The 22,664-nt window shown below is 30.9% G+C and overlaps 3 protein-coding genes across 3 annotated transcripts; 2 read left to right on the top strand and 1 right to left on the bottom strand.

Annotated features, from left to right (window-relative positions):
- Positions 1-947: 947 nt before the first annotated feature.
- On the top strand, positions 948-8,458 carry LOC119614987 (echinoderm microtubule-associated protein-like CG42247). Its single transcript, XM_037971070.1, has 9 exons — positions 948-1,183; positions 1,265-1,653; positions 2,254-2,403; positions 2,468-2,639; positions 2,700-2,795; positions 2,864-3,262; positions 3,314-3,734; positions 7,044-7,440; positions 7,503-8,458. The coding sequence occupies exons 1-9, from the start codon at positions 1,043-1,045 to the stop codon at positions 7,654-7,656; spliced, it is 2,319 nt and encodes a 772-aa protein (XP_037826998.1). The 5' UTR covers positions 948-1,042; the 3' UTR covers positions 7,657-8,458.
- Positions 8,459-9,881: 1,423 nt separating this feature from the next.
- Positions 9,882-14,979, top strand: LOC119614985 (caprin homolog). The gene is made up of 4 exons (XM_037971067.1): positions 9,882-10,482; positions 11,332-11,514; positions 11,577-11,743; positions 11,805-14,979. Exons 1-4 carry the CDS (start codon positions 10,060-10,062, stop codon positions 14,554-14,556), a joined length of 3,525 nt encoding a protein of 1,174 aa, XP_037826995.1. The 5' UTR covers positions 9,882-10,059; the 3' UTR covers positions 14,557-14,979.
- Positions 14,980-18,392: 3,413 nt separating this feature from the next.
- On the bottom strand, positions 18,393-19,642 carry LOC119614986. The gene is given in 4 exon segments (XM_037971069.1): positions 18,393-18,545; positions 18,647-18,778; positions 18,966-19,111; positions 19,317-19,642. Coding segments are annotated over 4 exon segments (516 nt in total). The 5' UTR covers positions 19,471-19,642; the 3' UTR covers positions 18,393-18,461.
- Positions 19,643-22,664: the final 3,022 nt, after the last annotated feature.

Here is a 22,664-nt window from a genome sequence, read left to right as displayed (position 1 = left end):
TAGTCTAGTCTATAGTCTAGTCTATAGTCTAGTCTATAGTCTAGTCTATAGTCTAGTCTATAGTCTAGTCTATAGTCTAGTCTATAGTCTAGTCTATAGTCTACTCTATAGTCTAGTCTATAGTCTAGTCTATAGTCTTGTCTATTGTCTACTCTATAGTCTAGTCTATTGTCTAGTCTATAGTCTAGTCTATAATCTTGTCTATAGTCTAGTCTATAGTCAGGTCCATTGTCTAGTCTATAGTCTTGTCTATAATCTAGTCTATCATGTAGTCTATAGTTTAGTCTATTGTTTAGTCTATAGTGTATTGTCTAGTCTATAGTCTAGTCTATAGTCTAGTGGTATATACATACACATATAGTATGGAAAAACCTTTAAAAAAACACTTATTTTGCTATAAACCCTGTTTGAGTAAATTTTGATAAAAGTACCAAATCAAGGCGTTAAAAATTATCTATATTTTTCATCACTTTATTTTATAAGGCTCAACACTTTATCATCCATTTTAATTTCCGTTACAATTTTGTTGATATTAGATTTATTTTAACAGGGAAATTCGTATAATATCCTGGCTGCATTTATATATTTTTTTCCCATCCCTCTAAGCTAATTTATATATTGAAATATTTACTCAGTAAGGATTTAGTCGCTAGAACTGACACGTCTCCTTGGCCTCATAAATAAATTACAATTACAGTAATGAAGCACAAACAAACTGTTAAAGTAAGAAGTATTATACTTACATACACTTATATAAAGGAACCAAATATTCAGCGATACATTTTGTTAGGTTTGTTTGTAAGTAGTCAGTAGCTTCTTTTTAGAGGCATCAAACTTGTGTGTAATAAACGTCAAATATTTCATTTATTATGGCACGTGATTTCCCTGACTGTCTGCCATAATATAATAACAATAATAATAAGTATAATTTTCAAGAAAAAATTATAATTTGTATTGTTTTGTTTGATTTCTTTTCTTTTCATGGTTTTTTGCTTTTCGAAATGCGGCATTTTTCAAAAAAAAAAACGTGACTTTTGGTTGAATGTTGCTTTTTTACCAACAACAGTGTCGTGTTTTACTCAATCTACGCACTTCTCAGCCATTTGAAGAAGTACTGGAAGATTTGGGTCAAGTACTGAAAATTAATGGCGCCAAGAAAATGTATACGGGCACAGGACAAGAGGTAAACTGGCGAATGAGAAGATAATTACAAAAAATAAATTAACAACAATTTAATTTTATTTAATTAATTAAATATTTTTAGGTACGCAGTTTCTCCCAATTGCGCAATGAATTTGCCGATGTGGATACTTTTTATTTGGCCACTGGTACTGCTCTAATTGCCGGCTCTCCTATAAGACGTTCAAGGTCCAGGCCCTCGGTAATGGCGGCCGCTCCTATTTTACCAACAGAAGATCTTCCAAAGGTTCCTTTACGTGGTGCTAGACCACGCAGTAAAAGTCGTCCTCGCATATTATATGCTCCTGAAAGTGAAATATTACGCACAAATGGTGAATACACCATGTTGGATATGATGAAAGAGGATCCCACCAAAGTGACTATAAGGGGTCTACGAAGAACATTCTATCCACCAGCACATCATGCACCAGCTGATAATACACCACCAGATAAGAAACTACAATTACAGTGGGTGTAAGTAATAGTAGTTAATTTTTGTTTAGAAAAAATTTTTTTTAAATAATTTTTTTCACGTAACAGAAAATTTTTTAAAATATTTGTTTTACATTTTCTGAAATATTAAAGTGTTTTGAGTAGAATTTAATTAAAATTTTCAAAATCGCTTAAAAATTAACCAAGTTATAGGGAAAATTGTAAAATAAGTCATAATTAATATCAATCATACGTACTGTAGTCAAATTAAAGAAAATTTAAATAATCTTTAGAATTTTTGAGAAATTCCAAGAAAAAAGTTTAGAAATGGCAACATGACAAAATTATTTATTATAGTACAAATCTAAAATTTCTTAAAATGAAATCATTTTATAAAGACAAAAATTAAATTTTATATTTTTCCTATTTTGAGCGAACTTTTTTGGACTAAAGAAAATTTTTCAAATTTTTTAAAATATTTTTTCCAAAAACCTAAAGTGTTTTATACACAAATCATTTTAAATTTTCAAAATCCGCCAGAATTTAACAAAATTATAAGCAAAAATTTAAAATAACTTATAATTAATATCAATCATACGCACTGTAGCTCAGTTTTAATTAAAATCTCTTAATTTTTTCTAGTCATGGCTATCGCGGCATAGATGCCCGTCGCAATTTATGGGTTTTACCTTCAGGCGAACTTTTATATTATGTGGCCGCAGTGGCAGTTTTACTAGATCGTGACGAAGATGCCCAGCGCCATTATACCGGACATACAGAAGATATTATGTGGTAAGTGCTAAAACTAATTAAAAAAAATTAAAAATATTGAAATTTTCTTTCTCTTATTTCTCAGCATGGACGTTCATCCTTCCCGTGAACTGGTGGCATCGGGTCAAAAAGCCGGTCGAGATCGTAAATCGCAAGCTCATGTACGTATATGGAGTACAGAATCTTTGCAAACTTTATATGTTTTCGGAATGGGAGAGTTAGATACGGGAGTAACAGCAGTAGCCTTTTCGCAATTAGTAAGTATCAAACCACACATTTTAGAAACCAAAGAAATTAACTCCAAATTTCCTAAACAGAATGGAGGCAGTTATATTTTGGCAGTAGACAGTGGGCGTGAAAGTATACTCTCGGTATGGCAGTGGCAATGGGGACATCTATTGGGCAAAGTGGCGGTAGGTTTAAGTGAAAAAAGTTTAACTCTTCATTTCCCTAAATTTCTGTATTATTTCTACCTTTCTAGACCTTACAAGAGGGCCTTTCTGGTGCTGCCTTTCATCCTCTCGATGATAATCTTATAATTACTCATGGTCGCGGTCATTTGGCCTTCTGGCATCGTCGTAAAGATGGTTTCTTTGAACGTACCGATATTGTTAAGCAGCCCTCACGATCTCATGTCACTAGTGTACAATTTGAACCGGATGGTGATGTTATAACAGCAGACTCGGATGGTTTTATTACCATCTACTCGGTGGACTCGGATGGTGCCTATTTTGTGCGCACCGAATTTGAGGCTCATACCAAGGGTATTGGCTGTCTGATAATGCTGGGCGAGGGCACTTTGCTGTCGGGTGGTGAGAAGGATAGAAAGATAGCTGCCTGGGATTCTTTGCAGAATTATAAGAAAATAGCAGATACTAAGGTAGAAACAGTTTGAAGTTTTAAAAGCCTCTGCTTTAATATTTTCTTTTAGCTACCCGAATCCGCTGGCGGAGTACGCACTATATATCCCCAACGTCCTGGGCGCAATGATGGCAATATCTATGTGGGCACCACCCGCAATAACATTTTGGAGGGTTCTCTCCAAAGACGTTTTACACAAGTTGTTTTTGGTCATGGCCGCCAGCTGTGGGGTTTGGCTGCCCATCCCGAGGATGATTTATATGCTACCGCGGGTCATGATAAACATATTGCTCTGTGGCGCAAGAGTAAACTTATATGGACCATACAGACGGGCTATGAATGTGTCTCTTTGGCATTTCATCCCTTTGGTACGGCCCTGGCTGCTGGCAGCACTGAGGGTCATTTGTTAGTTATTAATTGTGAGAATGGCGCGGTGATGCTGACGCTGAGAGTGTGTGGTTCGCCTATTAATTGTGTGGCCTTTAATCAGGGTGAGTGGGATAAACTTAAAGTGGACTTGATTATAGTCCAAATTAGACTATGGAGACTCTGGAGTATAGACTAGACTATATACTAGACAAGACTATAGACTATGCTATAGACTAGACCAACGGTTCCCAAAAGGGGGTCCGCGGACCCCTAGTGGTCCGTAGCAAAATCCTAGGGGGTCCGCGAAGACGAACGAAAAAAATCATGAATAAAAAATATTCTCTATATGTTAGAAAATATTAAAAATATCTCCAATTTTTTCGTAAATACTAAAATACACAATTTTTATTCAATAATCCCAGATTTGTTGGTGACTTTTTGAATTTTATTGTTTCGGTCGTTTATCAGGATGAAGCTAGACCCTACAAATTTATTGTTTTACTTTTATAAAGTAAAGTAGTACGTGATTTGTAATTTTTATAAATGTATATGTATCGAAATAAATGTTTTTATCAGAGACAGAAAATAATTATTATCTATGAAATTTTTGCTTAAAAAAATCAGTATGAAAGAATCATAAGAAATGTTTTGAATGTACCAAAATATTTCCCAGACCTTTTTTAATCGATTTCTTCAATAAACTTTTTTTTTTTTGATTTTTATAATAAAAATTGAAAATAAAAATTATTTTTGATTTTTATTCTATTTGTTTCAATAAAAAAATATTTATGTTGTTTTTAATAATAAGTTGTGTTTTGTTGCTAACGTTCAAAGGCAATTTCATATAAATTTAAAATTTATAAACGTTAGGAGTTAACGTGTAAAATTATACAAGTTAATTTTAACGTCGATAAAAGTGCTACCAATTCAAAAATAAAAATACAAATATTAATGTGTTTATGTCAAACAATAAAAAAATATTTTAAAATAAAATTTAAATCAAAAAAAATATCAAATTAAAAAACCTTTTTTAAGAAAATGTAAATAATTTCAAGATTTAGCAGATTTCTTCTGTGGAGTGATGCCAAGTCAGGTAATGTTCGTTTTGTTGCTAACTTTAAGCGTTAACACTCATTGATAGCAACAAAACACAACTAATACTCATTCAGTAATTTTTATTTATTCAAACAAAAAATAGAAATCAATCAATGATTTTTATTTTTCAAAGCAAAGAATAAAATCACCTAAAAAATATTAATTTTCCAATTTTCGAATCTAATTTCTGCAAATTTGGTTGATGATATCAGTGGTAAAGAAATTTTACCAATTTTCTATTAATCTCTGTTTAAACCCGATCATTTTTAATGTGTTTTAAAGGTAAATATCGCATAATGAGTTTTATAATTAATTTCAAAAAATAAAAATCATTGCCTGATTTTTATTTGTGCCTTATGGTTTAAAAATTATTTGTGTTTTTTATTATTGATTTTTATTTGAAAAAGTTCTCAGTAATTTTTACGGAAAATATAAGAAATTCAAATCAAAAGCAATTTGGATTTTCTGAGAAATGAAATACAAACCAAATAAAATTTGTAATTTTAATTTTTTAAATAAAAATAATAACAATTACTGTCTCTGGTTTTTATATCAGACGGATAATGATTTGCCTTAGAATTAAATACTGATACTGGTATCCCGGAATATGAAGAAATGTGACCTTTTCATAATATTTTTTTTTAAATTGTAAGCAAAAGTGTTAATCTAGTTAATTTTAAATATAAATATTCCATTCCGACGTGATACACAGATTTTAACTTCATTTTGTTGTCCAATATTATTAAATCAACATCAGAAAATTCATTGCGTTTTGCGAAAATAGTCAAAACCACGCAGTGAAATAATTCGTAGGTATTTTAAAATTCAAATTTAAGATCCAAATTCACAGTACATTCGCAAAGAGTTCAGGTCATATTTTATGTGGGTAACGCATTCCGCAACAACATCGAAGAAGTCTAACTTTCACATATTTTCCCGAAAACTTAGCTTACATACTCAACTCACTCCTATGCAATCGCAAAAAATTTGGAAACATGACTCTTTAAGCACATGTCGGCAATACTTGATAAAGAAACCTTTTCGCTACCTTGACGAGAAATGAACATGAAAGCTCTCACGATCATAAAATTAAACATCGTGTTAGAAGTCATTTTATATTTAAAACCATGCAATTGAAAACATTTCCGAAATACTAAATATTCTCAATGAACGGGAATATTTTATAGGGTTTATGGACCAGGACTAAAACAATTTTCGGATGAACAATTATTTATAACAATAAGATATCAAAATATGTATGGGGGTCCGTGAAATTAAATAAATTCGTCAAGGGGTCCGCGAAGTAAAAAACGGTGGGAACCGCTGGACTAGACTATAGTCTAGACTGGACTAGACTATAGACTAGACTATAGACTAGACTATAGACTAGACTATAGACTAGACTATAGACTAGACTATAGACTAGACTATAGACTAGACTATAGACTAGACTATAGACTAGACTATAGACTAGACTATAGACTAGACTATAGACTAGACTATAGACTAGACTATAGACTAGACTATAGACTAGACTATAGACTAGACTATAGACTAGACTATAGACTAGACTATAGACTAGACTATAGACTAGACTATAGACTAGACTATAGACTAGACTATAGACTAGACTATAGACTAGACTATAGACTAGACTATAGACTAGACTATAGACTAGACTATAGACTAGACTAGACTAGACTAGACTACTATAGACTAGACTATAGACTAGACTATAGACTAGACTATAGACTAGACTATAGACTAGACTATAGACTAGACTATAGACTAGACTATAGACTAGACTATAGACTAGACTATAGACTAGACTATAGACTAGACTATAGACTAGACTATAGACTAGACTATAGACTAGACTATACTATAGACTAGACTATAGACTAGACTATAGACTAGACTATAGACTAGACTATAGACTAGACTATAGACTAGACTAGACTAGACTATAGACTAGACTATAGACTAGACTATAGACTAGACTATAGACTAGACTATAGACTAGACTATAGACTAGACTATAGACTAGACTATAGACTAGACTAGACTAGACTATAGACTAGACTATAGACTAGACTATTGACTAGACTATAGACTAGACTATAGACTAGACTATAGACTAGACTATAGACTAGACTATAGACTAGACTATAGACTAGTCTATTGACTACACTATAGACTAGACTATAGACATGACTAAACTATAGTTCAGACTATAAGTCAGGCTATATTCTGCACTATAGACTAAACTATAGTTCGCTCAACAGACTACACTCTTAGCCGTTTTAAATCATTTCTCTTTTTTTTTTCTTCTCCAGTTGGCGATATGATTGCCATGGGTTCCCAAAATGGCAGCATTTATTTATTCCGTGTTTCGCGCGATGGTTTCTCCTACAAAAAGGTCAACAAAATACGCGGTTCCCAACCACTCACCCATTTAGATTGGAGCATGGATGGCAATTTTGTACAGACAGTAACCATAGATTTTGATTTACTTTTCTGGGATGCCAAATCCCTTAGTCCCGAACGTAGTCCCATAGCGATGAAAGATGTCAAATGGTTGACAAGTAATTGTACGGTGGGCTTCCTAGTGGCCGGACAATGGAGTAATCGTTATTACAGTAATAGCAATACTATAATAGCCACCTGTAGTCGTTCGGCGGCACAGGATATGTTGGTTTCTGGCGATGCTGATGGTTATATACGTTTATTTAGGTAAGAAGGTTTTATGGTTATAGTACTGAACTATATAATGTTGTATTTTTTTCCTGTTTTAGATATCCTTGCATAAGTCCTCGTGCTGAATTCCACGAGGCCAAAGTCTATTCGGGCATGGTGGCCTGTGCTCGTTTCTTGTTTGGTGATCAAACTATTGTTACTGTGGGTGGCACCGATGCCTCTTTGATGGTTTGGGATTTGGTTGAAGAATAGCTGAAATGGCCACCATGGCGTACAACTGTACAGTATGAGTCCCGCTATTCCGACTACTGGCGTCGTCGCACCTCCAAACAATCCTCCACCAATTTGGATAGTGATTCTTTGGAATACCAGTAGTAGCCATAGCCCCACAGCAACAAGAAGAAAAACCTCGTATTGCATTTTTTTATTTAAAAACAACTAGACAAGAGGCTTTTTTAAAAGTAGTTTGAAATTTGACAAAAAAACAACTTCCAATTTATAAAAAAAAAAAACTATATTTTGGATAGAAAATTTTACAAAAAATAGATAAAAAGAAATTTTAAGAATTTTATGTTAATTATTGGTCTTCCTTTTTATTTTCTTACAAGTCAAAAAAAGGCTTCCAAATTCTCTAGCTTTTTTCTTTAGTTAAATTTACGTCTTTTCTTCTGATACTCTACTCCTCCTACTTTACAGACTATAAGCCACTGGTGGACTTAATCCTAACTTTATAAACTATCTTAAACTTACTCAGTAATAAATCTAAAAACTATTTTTTAGACATTTTTCATTTATACATTTTTCATTTTTCCCTTTTAGTTTTCGTTTCATTTGTTAAAACATAAAAACCAATAAAAATTAACAAAATGTCCATTTTAACATCAAATTTCAATATAGTTTTAAATAAAAACAAATTCCCATTAAAAATTGTAGTTGAAATAAAACAACAAAAACACAAAGTGCACTTAAATCATTGAATCCTTAAAAAAAAACATTAATAAAAAACTATTAATAACTTTTAAATTTAAGTAACAAATAAATAAACTAAAAACATGTTGGCATTGAAAAATTATATATTTACTTAAAAACCCCCCCAAATTAATTACAATTTAATAAAAATGAAACCAAAATAAATAATTGTTGAAAAATAATTAACAAGAGTTTTAATGAAAAAACTATTTTTTTCTGAAAAAAAAAATGGATTATCAAACGCTTATAAATAGTTCTAATAAAACGGTTATTCTTTCATTCTTATTGAACGGTAACTTAGTTTATTAAATAGGTAGTGCAGTCAGACATCATTTTGCACTGTTTTATCTCCCTTTCAACGGCATTATTAGCATGTGTGTTTATTATAGCGTTGCCAGTGTTATGATGAAATACTTGCGAATAAATTATTATCTGACACTGCTAAAACGGTACATGTTTCATTCATATTATACGGTAACAAAGTAATTATAGTTGATAGTGCAGTCAAACACATTTTGCACGGTATTATCTCATTTAAATTTTTATAGCGTTGCCATGTTATGGTGTGTGAGTAAGTTGTAACAAAATTATAAATGATAAAAATAGTACACATAACTAAATAATCATTTTAATTATTGTTAATAATAATATTAATATTATTTAATATAACTAAATAAACAAAGAAGTCCAAATAAACCAAACGATATAGAAACGAAATAAACTTCGAAAATTCAAAGTTATGTTCGGAAATGTTTTAAGTCTATTAAAAATAGTAGAAATATGAAGAAATAAGTAATCTTGAGAAATAATAGTCAAAAAAGCCGATACAAGCAAATTATTACAAACGTACTGATAAAATCATAATAACAAAAATCAGTCTAAGGGCCATTATTACGACTTTGCCTTTAATGTTCGTAATAATAAAAGGTAACTTTAATTAAAGTGAGGAATAAAGTGAACTTTAAATATTTTCATTGTTACAACATAATTTTTTAATATACAAAAACCGTAGCATACTTTTAGTCGTTAATAATATTTTTCATATGAAAAATTACATTGAATTTATTTTTTATTAATATTTTTAAAAAAATTATTAAGCTTTAATAGTTAAAGGTAACGTGATCTTCCTGTTAGCCTATCGGACACTTTTAGCTAAAGTTGACTTGTAATAACGAAAATTAAGAATTAAAATTTTTAAGAAAAAGTCAATTTTGTAAATAAAAGTCGATTTTGTAAATAAAAGTCGAAAAAGGTTTATAAGTTGAAATAAGACAAAGAGAGTGATGTCCAAAATAAGTAAAAAAGCAAATGTTGAAAATTGCAAATCTGTCTGTAAATCTACCTTTTGTAAACTGAAATACATATGTTGAATAGTCGAATTTTTGTAAATTTAATGTCGCAAAATCGACTTTTTGCTTCAACCAAGAACTCTACTTATACTTGACGATTTTGCATATAAATAATCTGGCAACTATATCTGTATATCTGTAAAGTCGCAGAATTTGTTTAGTTTTCTTCGTTCTCGTTCGCTTGATGACAGAAAAAACCGAGTTTTTGGGGAAGAAAAATATATAAGAGAAGAAAAAAAGAACAGAAAAAAATTGTGCAAAAAAACACAAATAAAACATACACGCTCATTTTGTCTGTGTTGTGCTTCATTCCTGTTTCAGTTTTTATCCGTGGAGGATGCCTTCTGCTTCAAATAATAACCAATCAAATACTAAACTAGTGAAACAAACCTCCGTGAATTCGGTTAATTCTGGAGGTGCAAGTGGAACTAGTGGTGGCGGTACTAAAGGTAGTAGCAAGAAAATAACGGAAAATACAACAAAATCCAACAACACCAATGCCACTACCAACAACAGCAACTCAACCACCAATAACAATGAGACATCATCATCATCCAGCATAAAAACGGCTAAAGAAAATACCAACAATGTGGTGGCTGCTGCTGCAGCGGCGAATAGCAAAAATTGGGAAACATCCTCGGCGGCTGGAAATGCTTCATCTACTACAGCTAATAAGGATGCTGGCAATGATGCCTTGAATCCCATGAAATTGACTTTTACCACAATTGAGCATAAAATACGCAATTTGGAAAAACGCAAGGTAAGTGTGTGTGTGTGTGTGCAAATTGTAAACGTGAAAAAAGTGAAGTTTTTTTTACATTAAAGTTTCAAAAACTTAAGTTAAAACTCAAGGTGATCTAGAATTATTAAAGAAAATTTGTTACAATTGTGTAGTAAATCGGAATATTTAAAGAGTATTTTAAGGTTTTTCAATTCTCCCTGGTAGGCCCTTTCTGTTAATTTAGCTAGAAAAAAGTATCTTGGGCTCATGGCGTCTAACCGGCATTTTTTGCCTTCATTTGTGGAGCTTTTTTTAAATAAAATAAATACAATTTTGGGAAAATAGCTAGTTTTCTAAATTAGTCAAGGTTTTTATGTAAAATTTTCTTTTAAAATTAGGACAAAGGATTTGATTTTTTTCTTTGTCCCATTTTTCCACCATTTTTTCATATATTGCGTTTTGTTGTAATTCGTAGTGCAGATTTTTTTTGTTTCTCATTTTTTGCGACGCCATGTTTAGTAAAATTTAACAGAGCTGCCACATTATAAATAGAATAAGGTGGAAAAAAAGAAAACATGAAAAAGAATTAAACGATTATTTATGTTTTTATTTAGTTCTTTTATCTCTTATCAGATTTTTATATTATTTTTAAATATTAATTATGAGTAATTAATTGTATTTAAGTGCTTCTTTTCAATGTGATTCATTTTTTTGCAATTGTTTATTCTGGGAAACCCTCTTTTTTTGTTGCTCTGTTTTTATTTTTTCTCATTGACCTGATTTTTTTGTTTTTGTCTTTACAGTGTTCATTATTTTAGTATTTTTTTATGTTATGAAAAATTTAGTAGTTTATAGAGTTGTATTTTTAAAATTTTTTATAATTTCCAGACAAAATTGGAAGGTTATCGCGCCATACAGGCTTCTGGCAAAGAATTAAGTTCCGACCAAAAGGCTGCAGTGGCTAAATATGATGCTGTCATGGCAACTTTGGAATTTGCCCGGGATTTGGTTAAACAAATGCAGCAATTCACCAAAGATGCCGAAAAAGAGCAGAAGAAACAGGCTCGCAAGGTAAGTCAACAAAAATATTGCTAATTAAAGAACCTATTAAATAATATAAACACTGTTTATAGGAATTAATTGCCAAAGCCCAGGCTGAGACCATTAAAATACGTGAAGTCTTAATAATACAAAATATTTTGTCTTGTTTCACGGATGAAGCGGTACGCAATGATTTCTTGTCTGGCGAGAATGGCGCTGCCAAATTGGAGCCCAATGAATTGGATATTATAGAAAAATTGTAACGTTTTTTTTTGTGATTATAAATAGTATAGAAATATTCAAATGTTATTTTTTTATAGCTGTTTGGATGTCCAAACCAGACGCCCGGAAACCTCAGAGGATGTTCCTTTCGCCACTTCAGCTCAAAAGGCCGCCGAAATCTTTTCCATGACCATAGATGCTCGCCCCAAACAGTATGGTGAGACCACCTATGAAAGTGTTAAGCGTATTTTCCATCGTATACAAGAATCTGACTATTTGGATAAAATCTATTTAACGGATGTACCCGAACCAGAGTTAAAAACTTTGGACGATGATTTGGAGCCAGAAGTAAACGTAAATAATGAGGAAGTAACTGAAATGATAACACAAGAACAGGATTTAAATGCTTTAGAAGAGGGTATGGATACCATGAATCTGGAGGGCGGTAATATGACTCAATCGAGTCATGAGGCGCCCATAGTGGATAATGTTGGACTTATCCCTCAACAGCAGCAGGGTTTTAATAAAGAACACTTGGATTTACAGCAACAACAAGTGGCTTTGGCAAATATGCCTCCTCAGGCAGTCGCAGCCCCCTTAATGAATGCCCCCATGGCTCCACCAGCCACGGCAGTGCCCTCATTCCAACCGGCTGTAGCCACAGCACATTCGGGTAACACTACACCCGTACATGTGGCCATGTATCATCCCTCTATGGCACAGCCCACACCCCAACAACTACAACAAATGCCAAATGCAGCCGCTTTAATGGGCGCGGTACCCACTAACGCTGCCGGGCAATTGATGACAGGTTTGGCAGGTCAACAACAAGCAGGAGTGGCAGGCGTTAATGCTGCACAAGCCAATCAACAGCAGCAACAGCGACAAATGCTTAACAGTCCTGCTGGCCAACCCTTAAACATGCATAATGCCAATCCCCAACAACAAGCTCCTCCTCCGGGTCATTTTAATCCCACTCCCGTACACGCAGTAGAGCAGAATTTCTTTAAACATCCACCTACTCATCATCAACAGCAGCAGCAGCAACAGCCACCTCAACCGCAACAACAACCACAGCAACAGTATTTGCAACAAATGAGACCCTTGGCCGAAGTTATTGGTAGTGGTAACTTCTATTTCCTGCAGGACAGTGAACTAGACTCTCCCGATCTAAATAATCAAGGCGTACAAGGTGTTCCCCAAAACACTATAGTATTCGAACAGCAACAACAGCAGCCTCTTCAACAAAATAAAACTACGCAAAATTTATTAACAGAGCAACAACAAACTGCAAATACACCAAATCAGCAGCAACAACAACAATTACAACAGCAACTTAACCAGCAACTTCCTCCTACACAGCAAAACCAACAACAAACTGCTACACAAACTCCCATACAAACTCAAACATTCACAAATCAATCATTCCCACAAATGCCACCACCACAACAGCAGCAACAACAGGCTAACCCAAATGCTAATCTCTTGCAAAGTCAAACCCCCAGTCCTTTATTCCAGCAGCAGCAACAAAAGGGCAACCAACAACAATTGTTTTCACCGGTACAAACACAACAACAACAACTGGCCACACCTCAGCAACAGCAACAATTAATGGCTGAAGCTTTACAGCAACAGCAGCCTCCTAATTCCTTAATGATGATGAATCGTTTGGCTAACGCTAATGCTCCCTCTACCCCCTTAATGCAACAACAACAACAGGGACTTTTGCAGCAGCAGCAACAACAACAATTAACACCACAAAATCAAAATTTGGTGGGAAACATGCAGCAGCAACCGCAGCAACAACAATTACCACCTAATAACTCCACAACAGATATGAGTCAAACTCCTAAAAATGCCGGTTTTCCTTTTGAAAATCCCGTGGTAGCCGGTCTCAGCTATGAACAACAAATGCAAAATAAACTCAATGCCGAAAAAGTATTGAATGCATTGCAAGAAGCCAATGCTAATAACAACACTCATCACTTACACAAAAACGATTTGATAAATGAATGGGATGAGTCGGTATTAAAGGCCTCGAGTGGCACTTCTGCGGCAAACAATACGCAACAGGATTTTAAAGCCACAACTGTGGAAGCATCCTCTAATAAATGGAGTGCCGAGGTAAATGCCAATTCGCCCATAACGGTGCAGCAAACACAAACACGTAAAAATGAATGGACTGCCACGGCCAACAACAGCAGCAATAATGCCAACGCCAATAGCAATTCAGCGGATGCCAATGCAGGTGGTTATGTCAACGATAATCGCTCTGAAACGAATCACTGGCATTCACAGGATTCTGGCAGTTATGGCAGAGGTTCTTCGAGCGGCAATCGTGGCCAGGGAGGAGGTGCTAACTCGGGCGGATATCAAAGACAGCGCAATGATGACAGACGGGATGATAGACGTCCAGGAGGAGGCAGTGGTGGTTATAGGGGACGCTCTAATTATGGCTCAGGCAATCCCCCACAAAACGGCCAAACACGCGGCAGTGGTGGTGGAGGCGGCAATTCTAGTGGTATTTATTTCCGCAATAATGAAAATGCCAGCAGCAACTCTTACTACCAAAATGGCAGTGGTGGGGGCGGCGGCGGCGCAGGCAGCAATGTGTATTCTAACAAAGATTCACGTTATGACTCCCGCAGCGGTGGAGGTGGCAATTATAGGGGACCACGCGGCTCCGACAACAACTCTGCCAACTCCCGCAGCAATGGTCCACCACCACGTCACATGGGCAATCGTTCCACTGGCGGCGGCAACTCCAATGCAAACACAAACTCGAATTCTTATATGAACTCACGGCAGTCATCTAATCGTATGCCACTGGGTATAGAAAATAAAAACTAAAACTCCCTGGGAAAGAGAAACAAAACGGCAGAAACTCTCCCTTTAAAAATTAACTACAAATTAAAGCCCCACACACACAAAAAATACATTACAAAGTATAAATTATGTAGAATTAAACAAAAAGAAGAATTTTTAATTATAAAAATTCATTATTATTTAGAGCAAACAACAAACAAACAAGTAGTGTAACCAAAAAACAAAAATATTTACGCGCCCCCTCCTCCCCCTCTCACACACAAACTACTTACTTACCAATACCTGGTGTTCATACTACCAGGAGTTTATAAAATTCTACTCTTAAAAAAGGAAACTTTAAAAAGTAATCCTACTTCTTAAATATATTGAAGCAGAAGGCAGAAAAACCTCTTTTATTTTTTTCAAACACTTGATTAATTAACAACAACAACAAAAAAACAACAACAATTTATGTATTTAATCTTTAAAAAGAACATATGAATAATTATTTAACTTTAAAGAATATTATTATTTAACATACAACAAAAACAAATGATATACTTATATATTTAAACAAAAAAAACATACAAATATTTAAAATAAATACAATATACCTTTAAACAACAACCACAAGAAGAAAATAAATCATACAAACGTAAAAGAATCAAGATGAATATGAATGTTTAAAGAGAGCAGCAGAGAAAGGAATGAAAAAATAAATATATTATTAATTAATTTCATTATAAAAGAAAATTACAGCAACAAAAAAAGATAAAAGAAGATGAAAAAAGAAAAAACAAGGAAATATACTTATTTATGTTCATTTTATTAATATAATTTTTAATAAATTTAAAAAATCTACATAAAAAATTGAAAATTACATAAAGAAGTAGTTTGAAATTTAATTGGAAGATTTTAAGGGATTTTAATTTAGTGCTACTAAGAGTATAAACTCACTTTATATTGGACGTAGGGAGCTATATGATAGCTTATAGGAAACGCAATATTCCATTTTATATATGTGCCGAATTTTATTCGAAAAAATCTTAAAAACCATCGAAATATTGAACAAAATCGAAAAACGATTTTTAGACACAACTGGCAGTTGTTGGTTATGTGCAACTAAAATTTGAAACCTTATAACTTCAAAACTATTTGGTGTATTGAGGTGAAAGTTGTAGCAAATGAAAGTTTAGGATTTCAGCTATCAGAAGCTCATCTCATTTTTTCAAAAAGTTAATACAAAGTTGTCTAAACTAGCTATGATAAGTTAACGCCCATTTTTCCTATGACAATTGGGCGTGGCAATTTTTAATTTTTAGCAAAATCTTCCCCATTTCATTCTTTAACTACATGCCAAATTTCATTAAATTATCTTGAAGGACAACCGAGTTATTAAGCAAAATCCAAAAGAGTCTTTGGCACCCAAAAAGTGAAAAATAAAATTGTCAATTTTTTTGGTAAAACACCAAGTCACCAGAACCTGGTAGTAGGTGGATTCCCGCACAGCATTTTCTTTAACTTGATATAACTCGAAAACCACTTGATGTTTTGGAATGAATGTTTTACCATATGATAGGTAGGAAACTTGGCTACAAGAAGGGCAACCTTTGGCCCGCCTGGTGTTTGGCCAGACCGGCTAAAAAGTGGAATTTATAGTTAAGACTTGTATATCTCAGCTCGTAATGGACGTAGGAGGTTAAATGATAGCTTATAGGAATCACAATATTCCATTTTATAAATGTGTTCAATTTTATTTAAAAATTCTTAAAAACCGCCGAATTATAGAACAAATTCGAAAAAATATTTGCGGACATATTTGCTAGATTTTGGTATTGTTTGACAAAAGTTTGGAACCTTATAACTCAAGAAGCATTTAGGGTATTGCAAAGAAAGTTATATCAAACGAAAGGTTAGAATTTCAGCTATAAGATTAGTGTATTTGTTTTGTCAAAAAATAAGTAGAAGTTGTCGAAAATACCCATTATATACTTAAGCACATTTTTCACATATATCTCACTTTATAATGGACTTAGAGTGTTACGTGATAACTTATAAGATTCATAATATTTTAATTTACTAATATGCCAAATTTCATTTAAAAATTCTTAATGATCATAGAAATATTAAACATATTCCAAAAAAGATAGGTAGACTTATCTGAAAGTTTTTGTTTTTCTTCATCCAAAGTTTGAAACCTTATAACTCGAGAAATGTTTGATATATGGTGAAGAAAGTAATATCAATGAAAGGTTAGGATTTCAGCTATTACACTGGTGAACATATTCTGCCGAAAATTAAGTCGAAGTTATCGAAAATAGCAAATATATGTTTACGCCCATTTTCAACTCGAATAGTGGGCGTGGCGACTTTTTATTTTTTTGAAGAATATTCACCATTTCTTTCTTTACCCACATACCAAATTTCATCAAATTATGTTGAAAAACAAATCAGTTATTAAAGAAAATCTAAGAGTATTTTTTGATCCAAACTGATTTTGTTTTGCTATGTTCGATCAAAGTTTGAAAGTCTCTATCTCGAAAATTGTGTGAGTTATAGTCGAAAAAGTTATACCAAATGAAAGGTCAAGATTTCAACTACAATATGGATTCATTATATTTTTCGAAAAACAATTCAATATGGTCAAATATATAAGCAAAATGTTTACGCCCATTTTTAATCCGAAAAGTAGGCGTGGCAGTTTTTATTTTTTACGAAAGATTCCTCATTTCATTCTTTAACTACATGCCAAATTTCATTAAATTATCTTGAAGGACAACCGAGTTATTAAGCAAAATTCAAAAGAGTATTTGGCACCCAAAAAGTGAAAAATAAAATTGCCAATTTTTTTTGTAAAACACCAAGTCACCAGAACCTGGTAGTAGGTGGATTCCCGCACAGCATTTTCTTTAACTTGATATAACTCGAAAACCACTTGATGTTTTGAAATGAATGTTGCACCATATGATAGGTGGGAAACTTGGCTACAAGATGGGCAACCTTTGGCCCGCCTGGCGTTTGGCCAGACCGGCTAAAAAGTGGAATTTATAGTTAAGACGTGTATATCTCAGTTCGTAATGGACGTAGGAGGTTAATTGATAGCTTATAGGAATCACAATATTCCATTTTATAAGAGTGTTCAATTTTATGTAAAAATTCTTAGAAACTGTCGAAATATTGAATAAAATCTAAAAACTATTTTAAGACACAAATAGCAGTTTTTGGTATTGTTTGATTAAAGTTTGGAACTTATAACTCAACAACCCTTCAGTGTAATGGGGTGAAAGTTAGATCAAATGAAAGGTAAGGATTTTAGCTATTAGATTGGCAACCTTTGGCCCGCCAGACATTTCGGAAAAATAGCTAAAATGTGGAATTTACATTTATGATTACATTTCTCGCTTCATAATGGCCGTAGGAAGTTATATATTGTCTTATAGGAATCGCAATATTCCATTTTATAAATATGACAATTTTTATTGAAAAATTCTTTAAAACCATTAATATTTCAATGGTTTTAAAGAATTTTCACAAAATCGAAAACGTTTACAGACACAACTAACAGTTTTGTTATTGTTCGATCTACATTTGGAACCTTATAACTTGAGAACTATTCACTGTATTGTGATGCAAGTTATATCAAATGAGAGCTTAGGGTTTTCAGCTATTAGATCAGGCAAACTTTGGCCCGCCAGTTATTTTATCAAAACGACTAAATGACAAACATTTTGAACTTTATAACACTAGAAATATTTAAAGAATTGCGAAGTTACGATTTTAGTTACTATGTATATTGATAATATTGTTGTGTTAATTATTAAATCTACTTTTTTAATTTTAGTTAGTTTCTTGTTTTATTTTAATTAGTTTTGTTTTTTTTAAACACTTAAAATCTATATAATACATGTTTTTGTCAAAAAATGAACAATTTTGTTTGATTCTTTAAATTCTTATTTACAGCCATTCGTGATCCTTATTCTTGTCTTGGAAACTGCCAGAGTTGGCTTTGAGAAACAGTTTTGAAGTAGTATTATCTGTAAATTAAAAACAAATATGAATTTTAATGAAACTTTATATTTTTTCGTGTAGAAATTTTTTAAAATTTTTAATTACTATTTTCAATTCTCATATTTACCTTTCTTTTTTCTTTCGTTTTTTGTACTTGTGTATCAGCACATAAGAACCACAAGCCTAAGACTATAAAAGTGGAACCCAGTATGGAATAAATGCTAAAGTGTTCCTTAAAAACCAAAGAACCTAAAATGAACTAAAGATATTCACTATGTTTAGCAATTTACTCACTACTGTTGTTAAATTATAGATAACGAAACTCAGAAAAGCCAATACAAGTCAGACTACAGTAATTTAGTATATAGATTTGACTATAATATATAGCATTGACTACCAACCAGTCTGGTTTCGGGCATATTAGTTTATAACTTATTAAAACTTACCGATACTATGTAATTACTGGCCGCTGTTAAAACAGTCGCAGTCAAGGTTTGCTCCGTTAATTGGAGAGCTTTCAGAAAGTAACGCCAATTTAATAGATTGCTAAAAACCATTAAAACTAAAGGCACGGCTTGATACAGAGCAAATTCTAAAGGAAAAATACAAAAAATTAAAGTTAATAAACAACTAATATAAACTGTTAACAAGTTTAATAGCAAATTAATAAAAAGCAAACTATTTTATTTTACGAAAAACAAGCCCCTTTTTTACTTTAATAAGATTGCAAATTGATGAATAGGTTGTAGCAATATTACCAAAAATATATTAAAAAATTTTATTAAATTTAAACCCACCTCCATATATTTTGCCAGGACTCTGCTAAAATGGGCAAGTTCTCCCCAAAACTCTGTTATCTTTAAGTAAACTGGGTAATTTGCCAAAGAAACTACCACCGGCCGCACACAAGCCGGCCAGAAAACAAAAACGATATTTTTCTAATGAGTACATACTAATAGAAGATTTTTATGATTATAATAATGTTACTAATAAATTAAACTTAAATATTTTACTTTATTTTATTACAAAATTTTCATTTTTATTGTAAAAAATATAAAAGAAAATAATTTTTATCACAAATTTCTTAGGTTTTGAGTTTTTGTAATGTAAACAAACGCCAGCTGTTTTGTTTCTATTTTTATGACAGTTGGCAACGTATTAAGCAGCATTGTATTAAAAGGTAGTATTTTTTAATGAACCGTTATATTTGCTCTTTTTCTGCTTTTTTAAATTAATAATTAAGCAGATTTTTTTGCAAATTAAGCTTTTTTAACAAAGAAAATCTTTGATAAAAACTTTTATATACAAATATTATACAATTTTTTTCCGCAAAAAGCTGTTATATGTACTCAGTTTTTAAAAATTTGTTTTTACACAAGGATTTCTTTAAAATCCGTGCCTAAAATCAAAATTTTTTAACAAAAACTTCATTGAGAAAACTGTTATACTACAAAATTTCTCTAAAAATTTTTGATATACATGTAATTATTTTGAAGAAAACTTTTTACATACAATTTTTTGATTACTATTATACATTGAATCTAGAAACTGTTATACGTATAATACAATTCTTTGAAAATCTGTTATACAAACAATATGCATCAAAAATACTACTATACAACAAATATTCTTAAAAAAACTCAATATTTTTGAAGAAAACTTTTAAATTAAAAAAATAATATTTGTAACAAAACTATTATACCGAAATTGTCCTCTAATTTTATACAATAACCCTCTATAAAAAATATTACAAATTTTTACTTGGTAAAACAAAAACTAATATAATATTTAACAAGTTTTTTATATATTTACAAACCTTTTGCCTTTTGTTAAATAATTATTTATTAAAATTAAACAAATATTTTTAATATTTTGTAAAATGTTTTTTTTTGCTATATTTTATATATGTATAATATTTCCATTTCTCCTTAATTTTGCATATTATTACAATTTATATATAATATTGATTTTCTTCATTAATTTTAATTAACAATTGTTTTTTATGATTTTTTTTTTTTTTTTTTTTTTTTTTTGATTTTCATTTAGTTTTATTAAATTATTTTTTTAATAATATTTTAATTTTTTAATAATGAATAGTTTTATTTTTTTAGACTTATAGTTTTGATTTGATTTAGAGTTTTTTTTTTTTTTTTTTTTATCTATCTAAAGTTTTTTTTGCTATTTTTATTAAATAACAGAAAACATGGTTTTCTTTATTTTTTTTAACTAAAATTAGTTAATTTTTAAGTTAAATGCTAATACTAAATAAACATATAATGTTATAAAACTAAACAAATAATTATATTAATAAAGGAAGCATATAAATTGTTTTAATTATAATACATTTGTTTTAATTAAAATAATATTTATTTTTTTAGGTTATAAGAAAGTTTTTTTCTTTAGGAATTAAAGGCCACATTGTTTAAAAGGAAATTAGTTTTGAACCCTTATTTTTACTCTTTATACAGTTAAAGGATTTTAATTATAATTTTTAATTTTCTTTAATATATAACACAAAATTTACAGTTTATTTTTTTAATTTACTTACAAAAATAATAAAACAATATTTAAGTTTTTTTATGATGTTAATAATAATACTTTGTTATACATTTATAAACAATTAAAGAAAAATACTTGGCTTGTAAAGTTTTTTTTTTTTTTTTTTATATAAAAAAGATATTGCTCTACTTTTTAATTTTATTTGCTGTTGATTTGTATTTTATTTTTTTAAGGAATTTTTAGTTTTTTAATTTAAAACAACTTTAAGTTGTTTTTTTAAACAATTTATAATTGATTTTTTGTTGTATGGTAAGTTTGTGGTGGATTTTTAACAAAATAGTTTAAATAAACTTTTAAGAATTACATTTTAATTTCTCATTCTAAAATCGGAAAACTTTTTTAGAATTTAGAAAATTTGTCTACAAAACTAGAATATACTTTTTACAAAAAATTTCTTTGATATATTTGTCTGTAAAGTAGTGACATTTTGTATAGAACATTTCTGTGTAAAACAGTGATAATTTCTATAAAAAATTTATCTATAAAACAATGACATTTTGTTTAGAAATCATTGATATTTCCTTTAGTAAATTTCTCTGTAAGACAATGTTATTTGCTATAGAAAATTTCTCTGTAAAACAATGACATTTTCTATAGAAAATTTCTTTGTAAAACAGTGACTTTTTTTAGAAAATATATCTGTAAAATTTTCATTTGAAAATTTCCTTGTAAAAAGAATTAACTTTACTTTAATTAAGTTAATTTATAGAAAATTTTCTAATTTTTAGTTTAATTTTATAAATTTTTGTAAAAGTAAATCCTTTTTTATTTAAACATAACAACCATAACCTTATTTAGTATGATTTATGCCTTTTTTAACATATGTGCTGTTAAAAACATTTACTAAACAGTTGGCAACTTTGTAAGGTGTATAAAACAAAATGTAAATAAACGCCATGTTTGTGTTGGCAACATTAATCTATGTTTTGTTTACTCCAAAACATTCTGTAGCCATGTGGCAACCTTGAGAGAGCAAATTTATAATGTAAACAAACAGGCTCGTTTGTTTACAAGTGTCCTTACTAAGTTGTCAAACGGTTAAGGTTTAAGGTGCATGTCTAGGCTTAAAATAAACTAGATATTGTAAGGTTTGTTATAATTTAAACAAAATTAAGAAAATTAACTAGAATTTGTACAAAATCAAAAACTAAGGCATAAACATAAACACTGTTTACTGCTTTAAACTCGCCCATAAACAAAACCTTGTAAATTCACCCTTTTTTGGGTAATAAATAAACTTAATTAAAGGTAATAATTTCTTAATTTCAGTTGTATGTGTTTGTGGTTAGAGTGTCAGTATTATAGCTTTGCTGTATGTGTTAGTTCTGGTAAGAATTGTGGCAAAAATTTACAAAAATAATTTGTTTTGGTTTATTTCTTATTTACTTTATAATATGTATAACCAAAAAGGGGGGGTAAAGAAATATATTACAATTTTCTAAAGCATACTTTTCAACGCTCTCTAGAGAGTATTTGAAACAAACAAAACGAGAAAAAATACAAATTTTATAATAAAGCCTTAATAACTTTGATGTTATTCTTTAATTAAAATTTTATAGAAGAAAGCAAATTGTAATAAATTTATA

The sequence above is a fragment of the Lucilia sericata genome, unplaced genomic scaffold, assembly GCF_015586225.1.
Source record: "Lucilia sericata isolate MDLA Ls3-8-SP2 unplaced genomic scaffold, ASM1558622v1 Contig003810F_arrow, whole genome shotgun sequence".
NCBI lineage: Eukaryota > Metazoa > Arthropoda > Insecta > Diptera > Calliphoridae > Lucilia > Lucilia sericata.
Note: the sequence above shows the minus strand (reverse complement) of the source record. Positions and strands in the feature narration are given on the sequence as shown.

Bases quoted from the DNA above. Each gene is read 5' to 3' on its own strand.
- LOC119614987 (XM_037971070.1), top strand. From the start codon at position 1,043: ATGTTGCTTTTTTACCAACAACAGTGTCGTGTTTTACTCAATCTACGC. The intron at 2,796-2,863 runs GTAGGTTTAAGT...CTACCTTTCTAG, and splicing joins ATCTATTGGGCAAAGTGGCG to ACCTTACAAGAGGGCCTTTC. The intron at 3,263-3,313 runs GTAGAAACAGTT...ATTTTCTTTTAG, and splicing joins AGAAAATAGCAGATACTAAG to CTACCCGAATCCGCTGGCGG.
- LOC119614985 (XM_037971067.1), top strand. From the start codon at position 10,060: ATGCCTTCTGCTTCAAATAATAACCAATCAAATACTAAACTAGTGAAA. The intron at 10,483-11,331 runs GTAAGTGTGTGT...TATAATTTCCAG, and splicing joins GCAATTTGGAAAAACGCAAG to ACAAAATTGGAAGGTTATCG. The intron at 11,744-11,804 runs GTAACGTTTTTT...ATTTTTTTATAG, and splicing joins TTGGATATTATAGAAAAATT to CTGTTTGGATGTCCAAACCA.